The sequence below is a fragment of the Delphinus delphis genome, chromosome 9 (genome assembly GCF_949987515.2).
Source record: "Delphinus delphis chromosome 9, mDelDel1.2, whole genome shotgun sequence".
Taxonomy (NCBI): domain Eukaryota; kingdom Metazoa; phylum Chordata; class Mammalia; order Artiodactyla; family Delphinidae; genus Delphinus; species Delphinus delphis.
In genome coordinates this window covers 98425695-98445811 of record NC_082691.1, presented here as the reverse complement: position 1 = coordinate 98445811, position 20117 = coordinate 98425695, and the positions used below count along the sequence as shown (strand labels likewise).

Genomic DNA, 20117 nt, shown 5'->3' with positions numbered 1-20117 from the left:
GAAAATTAAACACAGTTCTCAGTTGTCTTAGCTACATTTCAAGTGCTCCGTAACCACATGTGGCTAGTGGCTGGAGCAGATCTAGAACACTGACATCTTTGTATAAAGTTTTATCTTACTTTATGTTGCCAATTTATCATTTACTCCACTGGCATCTATTGGTATAAAGGTTAATCCAGTTTCCCAAAGTGTAGGATTATTTTCCCCCCAGAGAGGTTTGTAAACTAGAAAAGTCTAGCATCCTATCTAGCTTCAAGCATTTTTCCTTCATGTCTTGTGATTGCCAAGGCCCAGGCTTGATGGAAAATCTCGTGATAGCACTAACAATAATAATAATAAAAAAAGACAGGGTTGGCTTTAAAAACTACTCAGTTAGAAAAAAAAACAAAACAAAAAACAAAAAACAACAAAAAAAACTACTCAGTTAGAAAAACAGATAAATAGAAGACAATTCAACAGAAGTATGGGCACAGTTCTTGAACAAACCCTTCAAAAAAGAGGGTATACAAATTACAGTAAGCATAACCTCCTCAAAAATCAGGAAAATGTTCACTAACACTAAACTGCATATAATGAACAAACACCAGAATGGCTAAAACTTTCAAACGTTCATTTCTAAACGTCTGAATTTGTGGCGCAACTAGGAATCCTAGTACATTGGTTTTGACAGTCTAAATTGATAAAACCGCTTTAGGAAATTTTTCTCATTATTAACAAAGTTAGACATACATATATCCTAATTTGGTATTATCCCTTCCTAGCTCTATACCTATGAAAAACGTTCATAGCAATTCTATTGAAATCATCAAAAACTGGAAACAACTCAATGTTTATCAACACGAAATGAATACATAATTGTAGAGTAGGCATACAATAGAATAATATTGTTCATGAAAATAAACAAATACCACAAATAACAACATGGGTAATTTCACAAATATTTTGAACAAAAAAAGTCAGAGGGGAAATAATGTATATTTTATTATTTCATTGGTATGAGATTTTAAAATTTTAAAAACTACCCTAATCTATGGGGATAAAAATCAGGTGAATATTTACCTTTAAGAAGTAGTAGTAACTGGGAGGGGGCTTGTTGGGTGCTTCTGAGGTGTCAATATAATTGACTTAACCTGATGAAGGTCACATGGGGTTCACTTTGTTAGAATTTAGGAGCAGGAAAACAGTAGTGGTGGTGAGGTCTTGTTGTACCACCAGGATGTCCGGTTTCCCTTTCAGCTCTGTCACTTAGGCTGTGTGCCTTTGGGAAATTTTTAACCCTCATTATTTGTATCCTAATAAATACTACTACTGGAGTAATTGCTCCACTTTCTCTTACCATGTTTTTCTTATTTACTGTGATATGATTAACATTTAGCATATTTCATGACCCATGGAAATTGCTCAATAAATAATTATTAATAAAATAAATTACATACATCATGTTTCCATGGAGAATATTACTTATTTTTCATTTACTGAAAACTGAACATCCTCCTTAGAAAATACGTCATGCAGACAAAAACATTTTGCTTTGGCCTTCCCATCGTGATGCTGAAAGCTAGAATATGCATGAACACAGAGTTCTGTTCCCATGAATACCCAGATCACATAGTAGAAAGGCTCCCAGTTTATGTTGAGGGTCATTTTAGCTTCTGAAAAGTTAAATCTTCTTCCTGAATATCTACATTCTCCTGAAGAACTAAATCTGTCTCTCTACTCATTATATTCGCTACTATAAAGTGATGACCAAATAAAAGAAACACCTATGGAAGTTATTAAATGATCTCTTTGGCCCTTTTTCAGTAACCAGCCCGGTTTTCACATAGCAGTATTGCCCATGAATAAATACGATTTGGTCATCATTACAGGTACTAAATTCATACAAAGCTGAAAGCTTTATATACTTTTTATTATAAACTACCAAATGTTTGGTTAATTTTTAAAAGCTTGCTTAATAGGACATTTGCATTTTCTGATTACAGTTAAGCTTTTGTTGCTATGGGTCTACAGGAAGGGATAGGGGAGAGTCTAATAGGAAACTCCTTGCGTGAAGCTGATCTCCTGATTCCCTGCCCTATCTGTATCCAGCATCCCTCCTCCCCCAGCAATTAGAACAGGAAGAAAAACTTCCCGGGAGGAGATGACTATTTTACCAGACACTTCATATTCTAAAGCTAGTGTCTGGGGGAATTCCCTGGCGGTCCAGTGGTTAGAACTCAGTGCTTTCATTGCTAAGGGCACATGTTCAATCCCTGGTTGGGGAATTAAGATCCCGCAAGACGTGAGGCGCAGCCACATCAAATAAAGCCAGTGTTTGCAAATCATGTGTTTGCAGACTGAATGTGTAGTACCTAGTGGCCTCAAAAAGCCTCAAATAATCTTTAAAGTAATTCTGTGTTAGTACTGCCTTCATAGAAGCAAATAAGATCCATCTTCTCCAGAAGAAGCCACCATCAACCTTCACCTAAAAGAAGTTCCACAGATAAAGTTTTGAAGAAACTGAGGTCACAGTTCAAGAAGATGGATGGGCATAAAGTTAAGGACAAGAAGGATAGGCAGATAAGAATGCTAAGAAGAAGAAGGAAGAAAGGAAAGAATTAAGAGGAGGAGGGAGAGGAGGAGAAAGCACCACTAGCAAAACCGGCTGAAACAACAGACAGCAGAATGACAATCCCTAAAACTCCATATATTGGAATCATTAGACATAGATATAATGTATTTAAAAAATACAAAAGGGTAATCAAAAACACGATTAAAGGAAAAGAAACTTTTTAGGTGACTGAGTAAGTTTTTTTTGTTTTTGTTTTTTGGCAATACGCAAAAAAACTGCTGTGGCCTCTCCCGTTGTGGAGCATAGGCTCCGGACGCGCAGGCTCAGCGGCCATGGCTCACGGGCCCAGCCGCTCCGCGGCATGTGGGATCTTCCCGGACCGGGGCACGAACCCGTGTCCCCTGCATCGGCAGGCGGACTCCCAACCACTGAGCCACCAGGGAAGCCCCCGAGTAAGTTTTTAAAAGGAACAAATAAAACTTTTAGACATATAAAATATAATTGACCTTAAAACTCAGTGGTTGGCTTTAAAATAACAAAAGGTATATATAATTAAAGAGAACCAGAAGGAAGTTCTTAAGACTGTTTTCAAATCCATCACAGAGTCAAAAAGATGAATAAGAGTGTAAGTTTCTGTTTTTTAAATATTTCATAAGACTTCAAGCAACTTTATGAATAAGCTTTGCTGTTTTAGTCTACTGAACAGAAATCATTTCCCAAGTCCTCTACTTAAGGTGTCCTTAAGATATTCTTATATGTGTGTTTGTGTAAAAATGTAAATATATATTTATAACATACAAACAACCTTATATATTATTTATAAAAAGAAACATTGCAATTTACTGTCAGAGAAAGCAACTAATATTAAATAATTCAAAATAACAAAATTACTAATTAAATGAAGATGACAAAATCCACCACAAATTTCGACAGAATGGTACTCACAGTAAGAACAGCCGTAGACCTCAATTCTGAGCCCAATGCGGCCTTCTCCGTTCCAATCCAGAGGCACGATGCGCACATAGCGGGCGATTACTGGATGCTGTAAATCATGCCGAACCACACTATCGGAGTTGACGTTCCCAGGAAATGCCTGAAAAATAAACGGGATTCGAAAATTAGGGGAAAATACTTTAGAAACAACCATGTTCTCTATGTGCTGCAATAAACTTAAGTATTTTTATCCAGTGGAGGGATTTCATATTCTCTAAACCATAAACAATTTGAAAAAAGCTTCTATATGTTCTTTATTTGAAAACACATCCAATTATAAATGGGAACTAGGCCAAAGTTTCCATGGGTCCTTTCATATGTGGAAATGCACACATATATTAAAAGAATGAAACACTGTGGCACGCACTGTAGTATCCAGTAAACATTTAAATTACGAGTTCTATTATTTCACATTTAAACTATACAATAAGCAATTTTTCACAGAATCCAACTGTATTTCTTGCTTTTTAAAAATCTTCTCTATGTTACCTTCCCACACCATCATTACAAATTTGAAAATTTTTTCAACATCAGCTCGGTAAAAAGAGCAGAGGCTTGTGCAGAGGCGTGGGACTTCTACCTTTTATTAGCATAAATATACATGAGTGGATCAGAAACACGTTTATTTCATTTTTCTTATTTATAGAAGATTCTGTCAAGAATCATTTGCCATGCATCTTTTTTTATGTTGAAAGTTCATATCGTCTATATTTTTTCAGCAGAGAACAAATGGATTTTCTTTGGGCATGGCTATCATTCATCAGCAAACATTTATAAAACATTTACTGTATAATAAGTATAAAGCAAGATAATACGGGGGGCACAGGGATAGGGAAAGCCATAGATGCCACACTCAAAAAGAATCTAATAATAAGAATTAATAATAGGAAAAATGTCAGTATAAAATTATAATTTAAAGCAAGGACGATTTAAATCAAGAGACCATGATATTTTAGAATATGTCAAATAAATGAGAAATATATGTGTTTACTGTTTTAAACATGAACCACTTAATTTCATATATACATTCTAGCTGTCCCTACCTTAGATAACTTTAGTTTTTGGAAAGCTATATTCTACATGAGATCTTTTATATTTATTTAAATAATCTCCTAAACATTGAAATAAAAATTTTAAAAAGAACACTGAACTTTTTTAGTCACGAAAAGATACAACATAAACACTATATTACATTGCTAATCTGTTATATTCTTGACCTAAGGTTTTGAATTTGCTTCTATTTAAAATCAGGAGTTTCATCTTTTTGAAGTATCTCTTTTATAACAACTTTTAAGAGTTATAAAATTAATAAGAGGCAAGTAAAGAGATGCTTTTAATAAAAAACTACATAGTAGCTTTGAAACGGAAGGCTCTGGTTTAATTGCACACAAATATCACAAAGGTAAATTTGTGGTATAAAGTTGGTTACCCAGCGCTCATTCTCCAGTCATACTCCTGGCCTCCAAAATACAAAATGTAGGGCTTCCCTGGTGGCGCAGTGGTTGAGTCCGCCTGCCGAGGCAGGGGACACGGGTTCGTGCCCCGGTCCGGGAAGATCCCACATGCCGCGGAGCGGCTGGGCCCGTGAGCCATGGCCGCTGAGCCTGCGCGTCCGGAGCCTGTGCTCCACAGCGGGAGAGGCCACAACAGTGAGAGGCCCACGTACCACAAAAAAAAAGCAAAATACAAAATGTATAGTGTAAGACCTAGTAATACAGGGAGCGTACTGAAATATTTCCTCAAGATTTAAACTATTTTATAGAACATAAGATGGTTCCAACAATCTGCATCGTGGGTAATAGTCTATAACATGTACAATTTCATGCTTTGGAAACTGGGATCCTCTTCAGTAATGATTTTTGTTGTGTTCTCCTTGGTCTTCCTCAAGCTACATACTATCACTGCCTTTTCAAAATAGCCACACCCACTTCAATCCTTCATTGGACAAAACCATTTGAGCTTCAGGTCTTAAATTTCATCACTTAAATAGACATCTTCTTTGCATCTTGTTGACAACATTTGATTAAGGGAAATAGTAAAAAGTTTTTCTTCTTTTTAGGTATTTTTCTAACCAGCTTTTAGTTTTACAAAGAAGCCACAAATCTAACTACTTTATTAAACCATGGCTGAATTTTAATATCACTATTGGTTGTTCTGTCTTCAAAAGCAATACCAATGAGAACCCCTGAATAAAATCACCTGAATTAAATTCTTGATGGCAGACAGGTTAATCTAAATATTATGTTTTTATAAAAATATTATTTATTTAATTTATTTATTTTTGGCTGCGTTGGGTCTTCATTGCTGCGCGGGCTTTCTCTAGTTGCAGTGAGCGGGGGCTACTCTGTTGCAGTGCGCAGGCTTCTCACTGGGGTGGCTTCTCTTGTTGTGGAGCACGGGCTCTAGGCGCGCAGGCTTCAGTAGTTGTGGCATGCGGGCTCAGTAGTTGTGGCTCGCGGGCTCTAGAGCGCAGGCTCAGTAATTGTGGCGCACAGCTTACCTGCTCCATGGCATGTGGGATCCTTCCGGACCAGGGCTCGAACCTGTGTCCTCTGCACTGGCAGGCGGATTCTTAACCACTGTGTCACCAGGGAAGCCCTAAATATTATCTTAAATAATATTCAACAAAAGCCACCAAACAATTTTAACTTAAGGATCAACTATATGCTTAACATGGTGCTAGGTGGTATATGAATATTAACAACAAAGACAGCAAGTAACTTTCTTGGAACCCTGCTTCTGAGACATTTGTAGCCTTATGAGGCCTGAAAGAAGAAAAATACTCCTCTGCGTTTCTCCTCTACTCCCAGTGTTTTATTTCTGACACCAGATGTAGGGGTTTCCCCACACGTCACACAATCCTTTCTGGACACCAGCTGGCGTCCCATAATTTAACTTAATTCTAATACTATCTACCTGGAGATAGATTCAGATCCCACAGGTTAAGGGCCCAGTCCCACAAGATGACCCCCACTTCAGATGCCAATCTCAAGTCCAGTTTGTCACCTATGCTTCTGACAGACCATACGACAGAGGTTCCACGACCACCTCCTTAGATTCAATCACTTGCTGCAGAGCTCACAGGACTCAGAACAGTTTATATACTAGATTACTGGTTTATTATGAAGGATGTAACTCAGGAACAGCCAGATGGAAGGGGTGCATAGAGCAAGGTGGCTGCGAAGGGGTGCCGAGCCCTTTCCACATGTACCACCCTCCTGGCACCTACACTTACCAAGCTTTCTGAACTCCTGAACTTCTGGGTTTGTATGGTGGCTGCAGTATGCAGGCATGAGGATTAAATCATTGGCCACTGGTGACGGAACTCAATCTCCTGCCCCTCTCTCCTTCCCAGAGGTCAGGATGAGGCTGCAAATTCCAACTCTCTAATCACACAGTTGGTTCCCCTGCTAACCAGCCCCATCTCACAGTTACCTAGGGGCTTTCCAAAAATCACCTCATTGACATGAACTCAGGTGCGGTTAAAAGGAACTTGTTATTCATAACAAAAGACACCCATTTCAGCTTTATTGCACTTATCACTTAGGAAGTCCCAAGGGTTTTAGAAGCTGTGTGACAGAAAACATGGATCAAGACAGAAAAAAAATATTTCTTTTTATAAATCATGATGTCACAGGCCTTACTGCAAAAGGCAGCATCAAAAGGAAGTACAGAAGTGCATGGCATAGCGAGTAATTTCCATAGTACTTGGAATCCTATGGAAACTATGTAATCAGGAAAACTACAGAAAGAGATAGACCTCAGCTGGGTCGGAGGGCAGAATGGTGTTCAGGAGGTAGAACGGGAGTAGGACACAGGAGAGAACAGGAAAAGGCTGGCATAAAGAAGGAGCTCAGATCTAGGGTTAGATACTTTTCCTTCTCTAGTTCTTCTGGCAAACTTTGAAAACCTAGGGGCAGGACGGTAATAAAGTTCTTTTCATTCCTTCTCCCTGTGTCTGTCCCCCCAAAAGGATTTGACTAGCTTATCTGGAAAATCTACTTTAGAACTATAATTGTGGACTCTGAAAACATGAACTAAGATATATTCAGGAATAAGTAATAAGGACATAAGTCTGATTGGAAGTGTTTATATTGGAACATCATGAATGTTTTAACAAGTTCTGTCTGATTATCGACGAAAGAACCTAGCATGCATTTCTTTTTTTAAGATGACAGAATGAGAGCCATATTCAGGAGATCCTAGGTGGTGGGAGATCATCGTGGGGGCAGAAAGATTAGCAACAAACAGTTAAGAGTGGATGCCACATGGTGGTAAGGGAAAGTAAGAAAATAAAAGAGATCTATTTCAAAAGAAGAAGTAACAACATTTTGAGAGAAGGGAGTAAGAGAAAAGATACAGAGCAACCTATTCCCAGGTATTAACATATTGGCATTGGTGACAGAAAGAGGGAAGGGGGATAAAACAGTAGACATCCATTCCTTCCTTCCCCAGCAAACTCTGCTCTTTAAGTAACAGCAACCAGATTTTCTTTAAAATTTCTTTAAACATCACCCAGACTTCACTCTTAATCCACCTGATCCAGGAGAGGCAGACGCCTCTCTCTGACACCAGGGGTGGGCACCTAACTCAATGAGGCGCAATTTTAGCACTTCTGCTGGAATAATTCATTCACATATTCGCTCATTGATCCATCCACTTATTCATTCGCTCAGGAAATATCTGAGAGTCTTTTATGCACCAGATACTGTTCAAATCACTGGGGAGACAGGGGTGAACAATACAGAGTTTCAGTTCACATTTATATTATTAAAGTACATAGTATGGCAGTACAGAGTGGAGCAGATAATAAATAAAATACAATGAATATATTTACAATAGCTAGGACATGGAAGCAACCGAAATGTCCATTGACAGAGGAATCGTTAAAGATGTGGTACCTATATACAATAGACTGTTACTCAGCCATAAAAAAGAATGAAATAACGCCATGTGCAGCAACATGGGCGGACCTAGAGACTGTCATACTGAGCAAGGAAGTCAGACAGAGGAGAAAGAAAAATATCATACACCGCTTATATGTGGGATCTAAAAAATATGTACAAGTGAACTTATTTACAAAACAGAAATAGAGTCACAGATGTAGGAAACTTATGGTTACCAGGGAGGTAAGGGGGGAGGGATAAATTGGGAGATTGGGATTGACATATACACACTACTATATAAAAAACAGATAACTGATAAGGACCTACTGTATAGCATAGGGAACTCTTCTCAACACTCTGTAATGACCTATATGAGAAAAGGATCTAAAAAAGAGTGGATATATGCATATGTATAACTGATTCACTTTGCTGTACAGCAGAAACCAACATTTTAAATCAACTACACTCCAACGAAAATTTAAAAAAATAATATACAATGAATATATATATATTGAAGATACCAAGTTATATAATATGTATATATTGTTATATATTACAGGCATGCCTCATTTTTCTGCTTCACAGATACTGTGTTTTGTTTTCTTTTTTTTTTTTTACACAAATTGAAGGTTTATGGCAACACTGACTGCAGCAAGTCTATTGGCACCATTTTTCCAACAGCATTGCTCACTTTATGTCTCTGTGTCACATTTTGGTAATCCTTGCAATATTTCAAACTTTTTCATTATTATTATACTCGTCATGGTGATCTGTGATCAGTGATCTTTGATGTTACTACTACAATTGTTTTGGGGTGCCATGAACCATACCCATATAAGATAGAGAACTTAATCTAGAAATGTGTGTGTTCTGACTGCCCCACTGACTGGTCATTCCTCCATCTCTTTTCCTCTCTTTGGGCCTCCTGATTCCCTGAGACACAACAATACTGAAATTAGGCCAAGTCATAAATCTAAGTGTTTAAATGAAAGGAAGAGTCAACTGATGCAGCAAACTTCATCGTTGTCCTATTTTAAGAAAGTGTCACGGCCGCCCCAGCCTTCAATGATCACCACCCTGCTCAGTCAGCAGCCGTCCACGTGGAGCCAAGACCCTCCAGCAGCAAAAAGGTGACAACTCCCTGAGGGCTCAGATGACAGCTCACGGGTTTTAGCAATGAAGTATTTTTAAATTAAGATATGCCCATTGTTTTTAGACATAATGGTATTGCACACTAAATAGACCACAGTATAGTATAAACATAACTTCTACACTGCTTTACCGGGAAACCAAAAACGTCATGTGACTCACTGTATTGCGATATTCTCTTTACTGTGGCGATCTGGAACTGAACACGCAATATCTCCCAGGTATGCTTTTATATATATACACACACACACACACACACATATATGTATACATATATATACATATATATGTGTGTGTGCATATATCTATATATATATAATTACATATATTGTATACACAAAGGCCAGAAATGCGAACATCTTGAGTATACTTTGCATGTTCTGAGGACAGTAAGGAAGCCAGAGTTTGTGGAGCACAGTGAAGAAGCAAGGAGGGCCTGCAGGCCATGATAATGTTGTCAGTTTCATTTTAATTGGGCTGGAAGGAAATCCACTGCAGAGTTTTAAGCAAAAAAGTCACATAATTTAATTTTTAAGACCGGGGCCAGTAAAATCCCCCTCCCCAAATAAAGCAAAGTTCCTAGGAAAATAGAAGACTAGAGCATAACATAAAACCTAGGATAGTGGTGGATGGAATAATCTGGTGACATGTGCTCCAGAGGAGTGGGGTTGTTTATGGAAAAGGTAGGAACGCTGGAGTGGATGTGAGTGCTGGAGAGGAGCGACAGAACACTTCTTGTATCCTGGATCCCAAATGTGCGACATATGTGAGGAGAAAACAAAACAATACACAGAGCCACTGGGAATGAAAGCACTCCATCCACTGAGCTCCTGTTGGCCACTGTATTATAAAGGGATGGATGTCAGAGAAAGACAAAGTAGGCCCATCTGTGATGACATCATTTCAGCATCTAAATTCAGAGCTTGCTGAAGAAAGCCTACAGGCTTTCTGATTATTTGACCTGTGTTCTCATTTGTTTGCTTTTAAGGAAACTGAAAGAATAGCGACTAATACAAAGATATTTAAAGGGAAAGATAATTAGTGAAGATTTAAATATATTGCATTTGAGACTTCTCCATCAGATTGAAAGGTCACATAGAAAATTGGAGATGTTTAGGATAGCTTTTCAGAAAGGGTAACATTTATTATTTATGAACAAATGCAGGGCATATGGTATTCAGAATTCACAGCATCAGTAGATTGTGTTTTTTGTACTTCTTTTCACTTCCAAGCATACTGAGATTTAAGACAGTACCCTAAATTGAAGTTTAAAACATTTCAAAAGAATGGTGTAGGTGTTCCCAATCATTGTCTTGAATATAAAGGTGTAAATATACGGGAAATGTCTCATCTATAGCAGTCTTTGGAAAAGTTAAGAAAAGTAGAAGGAGGTGTAGTCATTGATTTTTATAAAAACAACATCTAATATTTATACATCACTTTATTATTTAAAGCGTTCTAGTACACTCTGTATTGTCTGTGCCTCATAGGAAATTCTAAGTTTGGAAGGGATGCTATGTTTTCAAATCGGGAAACTCAGGCTCTGAGAAATTAGAGGACTTACTGGATGTCGAGTAGCTAGTCTGGGTAAACCAGGGCAAAGTAACAAGAGCGTCCACTCCCACACTGACCTTTGTTTGAGAATCAAATTTTCAGCTGGGAATAAAGCTTTTTCTATTTAATAGGCACAACACATTTTATTTTTGATATTTGATGTTACCCATTTGAATGTCAAATTTAAAATTTGATAGATAATTTTTATCCGACCACACTTTGGATGTACACTTGATTTCCATCCCACTAATTAGCATATTTTGCCTGCATCCTTTACTGTTCTCAGCATTTTTATTTCCATGAAGTTTGACAACATTAATATCTTCTTTTCTCATGCATTTTCCCCAAAGATGCTCCTACTGTGATCATTAGCCAAAGCTCCTCTGCAAATTTTAATACAAGCAATTAAAAAGTTTGCATGACACTGTTTATTATGAAAAGAAAGGCAGGTCTGCTAGAGTGCAAATACTATTTAAGTAGTAATGGCGACATTGTCACACGGTTTGAAAAGAACATTTTTTTCCCCACATCATTTGACTCTCACACTCACTTGCACTTTTTCACATGAATGTAAAAAAAAAAAAAAAGAAAGGAAAAAACAAGGTAAGATATATAGCTGATTTTTACAAAACCCTTATGATTTGTAAATCTGTACCAAAAATTGAAAAATTACAGAGGAACTTGAATCTTTCTTGAATAGAACGCTATCCTTTAAAACTCAACCTTCATTTAGACAAATGTCACACAAAATGTATGCTTTGTGGATACACGGAAGCACCAGCCAACTTCAGCATTGTAAGACTGAAAATCAATTTACATAAGCTTGTGAATTACATGTCACCGCTCCTACATCTCCCGTACTGGCTGTGATTTGTATATACGCTTAGAAGGATTCTTTATTTAGTTATTTATTTATTTTTTTACTAACATAGCATTTATGTAATTCGCCAAGCTTCATGCTTAGTAAAACAGAACAATATAACATAATGCTAAACTGATGGTGCTCGTTCTGAGTTACTGTCTTATAAATTATTAAAATATACAGCCAAGAGAGCTTTTTTTTTAAAAAAATTGAGTTGTTCAGAAAGCTAACTGCAGAATAATCTAAGTATCACTGAAGTTTTAATAACTGAAAATTTCCCACCATGTGCACTAAATATTTCTTCTAGTTCAAACAATAATTCCGATGGCCTAAGAGAGGAGAGGCAGACTTTTTCTGTATGGTACCAAATAGTAAATATTTTCAGCTTAGCATGCTGCATACCTTTCAGTCCCAGATCCTCCTTCTTCTTCCTTTTCATTTTTAACAACACTTGAAAAATGTAAAAACCATCTTCGTTCACAGACATTAAAAGAACAGGCATGGACCAGAGTTAGCCCATGGGCTAGAGTTTGCCAACCCTCGGTCCAAGACAATCTTTCAAATTAATAAATCCTCCCTCAGAGAGGAAGCCAAATCTAAAATCATCAGCAGACTTTTGAGCCCCTTGGCATTTAAAAACCAACAAACTTTGGAAAAGCGTTTTGTCCACCCTTGAAGCATATGATTTATCAGACTGGAGGAAAACGTATAGGGATGTAGAAGGATGTCATGTATAATGCAGGAAGTAACATTTTCCCTCAAATTCATTATTATGCGGTTTGAAGTGTAACTTAGAAAGTATTTTATGAAGGGAATAAATATATTTAGTCTTCACTAAAACCTCATCTTTTCAGAAACCTAAAATAAGGGATTGCAAGCTCAAGGTTTTGCTCAAGACTGAAAAATGTGTCTAAAACACCCAGCTCTTGTATAAGCAAGCCTATAGGAGGGGCTTTTAGTGCTACAACAAGTCTCATAAATGGCAAATTATGTGAGAAAAACAACCACACACGAATACTTCTTAAAGTGAGAGATCTTATTTTCTTAAGACAGAAAATGCCGCGGCTGCCATAGAAACACATATTGAGTCCTTAAGTTGATGTCATAAACCTGTGATCATTCTAATTACTTTTCTTTCAGTTTAATTTTATTTCTTGCTGGATTTTAAATGTTATTGTCCTCAGGCCATCAATTCCTATCAAAAGGTAGAAACGGATTTTCTACTGTGCAACCTTGATCGGAGTCTCCAAGCCTCAGTTTGACTCCCTGCCGAGGCAGAAAGAAAAGAAGTACCTTCGTAAAGTACTACATGTTACCGCCCCACTCTGGCCTCTTCACCTGCACGCTCTGGTCATCCTCTTGATCGGGCTGTACAAACACATCCTGTAGGACTCAGCTTACATAAGCTTCTGGAGTAAGTCCTTTCCCTGACACTCACTCCTCAATCACCCACCGTTCTGCAGGGAGCCTCATAGCATCCTATACTTTTCTTTCCCTTCATTCAACTGTAATAACTTCATTATGTCTGTGATCATCCACCTAATCACTGTTTCAGACATAAAGTCAGCAGGGAAGCTTGTGATCAAACCTCTGGTTCCCCGCTATTCTGCTGTCCCTAGCACAGTGGATGGTGTTTGGTGAGTATCAGTTTACTGCCCGGTTAAAGGAATAAATAAAAGTGTTCATTCCCAAACTCCCACCTGGTTACATTTCACAGCTCTTATTTTGGGATGTACCAAAAACGAATTCAAAAATGCTTATAGTTAATAAATCATATGTTAGATAATATCCTACAGGAAAAAAATAGAGCATGCTTGTCTGATTCGACAAGACACTAGGTTAATAAAACAAGTTTTCCCAGAGTTATGGGGATGTCATTATCCATATATAAAGTATCTGGGAATTCCAGAGATCATGAGGGAAAAACAGGAAACAGTCATGCAAAAATCACATCAAAATCAGGGGAGAAATGCTAGGATCAATGTGAAAATTAACACACACATACACACACACACAAACCCGACCATCAAATCTCTATGTTCACTTCTGTAGTGCACTTGAACTCTGCTAAAAGCATATTCTTTAGATTGTTAAACCACAGCAAATATGTTGGGGGGAAAATGCCAAGATATTTTATCTACATGTAAGCAGCAATACTCTCTCTGGACGCTTCTGCTCCGGACTCAGATATTTCTTATCCTTTTCGTGTTATGAACAGATTTTAGAATTATCTTACTAGAAGAACCATTAATCAATTAAAAATTATGATGTAAAACACTCATTTTGACTTAAAAAAACAATAAGGCAAATATCTTTAAAAATCTAGCTCTTTCATCAATCTTTCCCTTTATGTTTTATGGGAATCACATGGTGATGGTGTTCTATAGGTTTCATCCTTTGCTCAGCTGCTCTCAGCACACCCAAAAGGTAGATCCAGTCTTTTGGATGGCTTCACTGTCTCCCATAGCTTATTCCCATGGGATCTTGGATTCCTCTCTCCCTTTTTCCCTTTCTTTTGTCCTTTTCTTTTCTCCTTCTTGTCCTCCCTCCTTCCCCCTTTCTCTCCCTCCCTCCTTCCCTCCAGCGGTCCAGCATGGAAAGAAGAGACAGAGGGACTGCCCCACATAGTCATTCAGGGACCCAAGCTCACCATGTTTGGTTCTCATCATTAACCTCTGGTTCTCAAGGCCACCGAAGAAACAGAAGAAAAAGCATGGAGAAATGTACAGGGGTGGGGCTTATATTCAGATTTAGAAGTAGAGGGTATCACTTCTATACACATTGCACTGGTCATGTATCTTTCTGGCCTTAACCTTAGTGTGGAAGAGGTTGGGGAATGCAGCAGAAAACATGGAACAGGTTTGATAAACGCATAACATTGTCTCTGCCATGGAGAAGTTACACAATGTTCATGCATTTCTGAAATTCTATGCTTCTCTATATCCTAGCACTTATTATACTGAATAGTAAAATTATATAAGATCATTTGTTGGTCTCCCAACAAACTACAGACAACATAGGCAGCAACACAGCTTTTATTAAAATTGAGGTATTATTTACATACAGTAAATTGCAAAGATCTTCAGTGAATAGCTTACTCAGTTTTGAGAAATATTCATCCATGCAATTCCCTCCCCCCATGATAAAAATATTTCTAATAACTCGGAAACCTCCCTTTTCAATCTCAATCAGCACTCTTCTTAGTTGATGCCACTCCCTACCCTATGTAACCACTTTTTCAATTTCCATCACCATAGATTAACTTTGCCTTTTCTTGAACTTACGAAAGGGATCAAACATCACTTTCACACAGAATGATGTTAAGATCGCCCATGCTTTTATATGTATCCATAGCTAATTCCTTTTTATTGCTGAGTAGTATTTCATTGTATAATATACCACAGTTTGTTTATCCATTCTTCTGTTGACAGACTCCAGGGAGGTTTTCCATTTTTTACTCATATGAATGAAACTACTCTGAGTATTTGTGTAAATTCCTAGGAGCAGAATTTCTGAGCCCTAGAGTAGATGCATGTTTATTTTTTAAGGAATTGCCAAACTTCTTTTTAGTGGTTATAGCAGCAATCATGTATTTTAAATTAATACAGCAGAGAAATCTGCTGTATATTCTATATAACCTAAGTTCATTATTTTATGCATTTATTTTCTCTCAAAACGTGCCTACCTTTTTTCATCATCCTACATGTCAAACCATAAGAAAGGATGAAAATCATTAGATAAATGCTATCAATTGTCTTTTATTCTAATACTTGAAATAAATATATATATACAAAGTAAAAAAAAAAAAACACACAAAAGCAATGTCATCAAGCTTAACAATGTTAAAGTACAACACAACTGACAGAAATTTGGAGATGGAAAAGTTTGAGAGAATGGAGAAGAAAGGACCTGGTGAATAATACCTGTGTCCTTCAAGTAAGGAGACAAAAGATATGACCAAAGTTTGATAGAACAGCAAACCCACTTGTAAGTGTATTATCAGAAGTAACAAAACTAACAAAAAAACAATTTAAAATATTTGAAAAAAAATCGATATAATTCCTAAAAACAGGTCAGGTATGGGGGAAAGTAGGTTAGCTAATTACAAATGGATCTATCAAGAATCAGTAGTCGGGCTTCCCTGGTGGCGCAGTGGTTGAGAGTCCGCTTGCCAATACAGGGAGCACGGGTTCATGCCCCGGTCCAGGAAGATCCCACATGCTGTGGAGCGGCTGGGCCTGTGAGCCATGGCCGCTGGGCCTGCGCGTCTGGAGCCTGTGCTCCGCAACAGGAGAGGCCCACGTGCCGCAAAAAAAAAAAAAAAAAAGAATCAGTAGTCAGTAGGTAATTTCTAAGTTGATAACTGAACAAACTGCTATATAAGTGTATAGGGAGAATGTAACCAGAGATGGGGAGATATTGGGAAGAGAACTTTTGCTTTTTAAATTAAATTCTTTCTGTACAACTTGATTAAAAATATTTCTCCATATACTATTTTGATAAAAATAAACCACAAAAAATATGTTTTGGAGGGCTGTCTAAAACTTTGGCTTTCAGATTTTTGGCAAACTATGCAGATAGAGACACATGCAGTTGTGAGATTCATCTTGTCTGTAAAAATAAAATCTAACCAGTTGCTTGGCGAAGCATTAAGACTCCTGGTTCTGAGCCCAGAAAGAGATTTCTCAAATGAGTCCGATGTAAAAGGAACCATGCTACACAATGAACAAAGTGTTCTACAACATCTGTATGAGAAGATAGCAGCAAATCTCATAGGGAGGTTCCTGCAGTTCCTAAACGCCAAAACACAATGGTAAGCAAAACTTCCAATGCAGGTATCCAGCTCTCTGCTGAACTGACTTAATCTAGAAACGGTTCAGGGTCTCTAGAGGAATGAATGGATTGCATTGCCTCCAGGTTACCCTCCATAAACACTGCTTTTCTCAAGTATTTAATGTTTCAGTGGCAATGAATTTGAGAATATACTTGGAGGTACCCAGAGTACATCTCATTGTAAATGTGGAACCAAATGCGTTCATAAGCATAAAATCAATAAAACAATCAAGTTTTATTTAGGGTGAGGGTCAGAGTGAGCAAAGTAAATTACCAACTTTAAATTGTATCTTTTCAAAATGTGGAATTCTTTATTTGGATAGCTTTATGCCACGGAATACTAATAATTTTGACTCTAAATGTATTCTCTATTTGCACATTAATAATGACTTTATTCTTTCTCAATTGAATATACTTATGCATCCTACCATTTTTATATTCTATAGCAAAATTAATACCTGGTAATGTTTCTTTGAAATACAGAGAAAGAACCAAAATAACTAACACTTCCTGGGTCTATAAAAGCTATTTTTTCCCAATATATTTGAATCTTACCTTTTATAGGGAAAAAACCCCAGCATTTTACATTATATTCCTCCACTTTTACTGGTCCTAGTTTTCTGCTCCTTTTCTTTACAAAATTTCTCAAATAAATGGGCTGTGCTCTGCATGTCCCTCTTTCTCTATGCTCTCGTTTTCAGCAATTTTTTTTTTTTTTTTTTTTTTTTTGCGGTATGCGGGCCTCTCACTGTTGTGGCCTCTCCCGTTGCGGAGCACAGGCTCCGGACGTTCAGGCTCAGCGGCCATGGCTCACGGGCCCAGCCGCTCAGCGGCATGTGGGATCTTCCCGGACTGGGGCACGAACCCGTGTCCCCTGCATCGGCAGGCGGACTCTCAACCACTGCGCCACCAGAGAAGCCCAAGTTTTCAGCAACTTGCTAATTGTTATCTTTTCTTTTGAAACAGAAATCAGAAAGATCACTGATAATAGCCCAGTAAATTTTTTCTTGGTTTTTCAATTTTTCTTCAACTTCCTCTACAATTAGTCATCTACTCCTTGAATCTCTCTTATTCAGGGACATTTCCATTTTGCACACTTTATTTGGTCTCAGATTACTTCTCCATTTAACTGGATATTTTTAATCTCTCTGTGGACCATTAAAGATCTTGTTGTTCTCCTTACCCTTCTACAAGTGAGATCATCCACTTTCACACCTTCAGACTTATATTCTACGAGGACATTTTGCTGTCCGTCTGCTTCCTCCACTACCTGGATTTTATTTTCTATCCTCATGGGAGCCTGAGTAATGATGAAGCTAGCTGGTATAGATGGGATTACTCAGGCCCCCTTACTGTCGGGCGGCTGATTCTATTCCACCAATGGGGCATATCAGCAAATCATCAACTCTTCTCAGGCAGCCTGTCTTCCGGGGGGGCCTAGCTTCCACTGGTCTTTCATAACACTGTTTCCTCTCTTTGTTCTGTAAGCTCCAGGAATGGTAATGGCTTCCCTGGGCTTCTAATTCATAAGCGTCTCATCATCCCTTCTTCACTCCCTCAAACCTGCTCACACTTAACTGTCCCTTCACTACATTCTATTTAGGTAAACCCTTTTGAATGCACTATCTGCTTCTGATCAGAACACTGACTAGTACATGAGTACAAAATTCCTATTATAATCTCTCAATCACTTTATCTCCAAAGTCCTTAGAGTATATCCAGTTGAAAATATCTGTGCAGAATTCTAATTTTCCAATATGCCAATTTCCCTAAAATCTTTGGTTCGATTAACTTTACTTTCCTCTGTGCTTTTCATTATCAAATTCTGGTTACTGTTCTTTAGATTCATTTATTCTTCATTCCAGGGTTTAGGCTCTTTTAATTGTTTCCTACCTGAGATTGTATGATTTCCCAGTTTTTTCCCCACTTTCAATCTTATTCTTCTACAATGCAAAATATGGTACTAATCATGTCAAGGCCTCTCACTAAAAAATTTGGGGAAATCCCTACTTCTTACTAAATAAAATTCAAATGGAAGGTGCTATTAAAAACTACCTTGCGGGCTTCCCTGGTGGCGCAGTCGTTGAGAGTCCGCCTGCCAATGCAGGGGATACGGGTTCGTGCCCCAGTCTGGGAAGTTCCCACATGCCGTAGAGCGGCTGGGCCCGTGAGCCATGGTCGCTGAGCCTGCGTGTCTGGAGCCTGTGCTCCACAATGGGAGAGGCCACAACAGTGAGAGGCCCGTGTACCGCAAAAAAAAAAAAAAAAAAAAAAAAGATATACTTTGTAGAAATCACATAGACATATACAGATAGGCTGACCATAACTGGTGTCAATCAAGGTTGTTTCTCAAGTTGGCCAAACAATCTTAAAAAATCATGAGAATCTCTACTCTGTTGTAGGTGTATAAGAAATAGTTCACTTATGCTAGTTTATGCTAGGTTTAGTTTGCACATCTTTTTTTTTTTCCCTCTGAATGGTTTAACTAAATTCTTACTCTCTTCTGAAGAGTCCGCACATTCTCACTCCCATGCTCTAAACAATGCTTCATTTGACCTCACAGCCAGGATCTTAATAGGAAATGAGTAAAGGAAATACCTTCTATATTTCCTGTTATTTTAAAATAACTGCATATAGAAAATGTTCTTTTGCATAGCTATTCCAACTAGTAAATTTTAATAAGAATTTATTAATAAAATACTATAATAATGGAAAATTTAAACATATATCTTTCATTTAGGGATACATCAGACAAAAATTTACTAAGCATACAGAGACTTAGACAAAATAATAAACTTAATGCTATTGATTTTAAATACCCTGCAAATATTTTTCAAAGCATCGATTGAAAAATATATGGAAATTACATAGTTTAGGCCTTAAAGCAAGCCATAGTTGACGGCTAAAAATTGGTATCATACAAAATGCATTCTCAGAAGACAATGCAGTTAAGTTACATTGACTAAAAATTAAAACAAAACAAAAATATAAGCTCTGAAATTAAAATAATTTAATCCCAATTTGTCACCAACTAGCAATATAATCTTGGATAAACTCAAACAGGAGACACATACAAGGACAAATATACCATCGTGATCAAAAAAGGAAATCATAATGGTATTAAAAATTACTGAGAACAAATTTGTCATAAAAAGTATGAGACATCAAAACTGTGGCATGCAGCTAAAGTAGTATTTTGAGGGAAAATTATGGACTTTATTACTTGCAGTACAAAAGGAAAAATGGTGAAAATTAATGACCTAAGCATACTTCAGAAGTTAGAGGGAAA

At 37.5% G+C, this 20117-nt stretch overlaps 1 protein-coding gene across 1 annotated transcript in view; it reads right to left on the bottom strand.

The window, feature by feature from the left end:
• CNTNAP2 (contactin associated protein 2) overlaps nucleotides 1–20117 on the bottom strand; it is a 1416746-nt gene that overhangs the window by 1194592 nt on the left and 202037 nt on the right. Inside the window, exon 4 of the mRNA XM_060019815.1 lies at nucleotides 3497–3644. Coding sequence (XP_059875798.1) covers nucleotides 3497–3644 — 148 coding nt within the window. The remainder of the gene's footprint in view (nucleotides 1–3496; nucleotides 3645–20117) is intronic.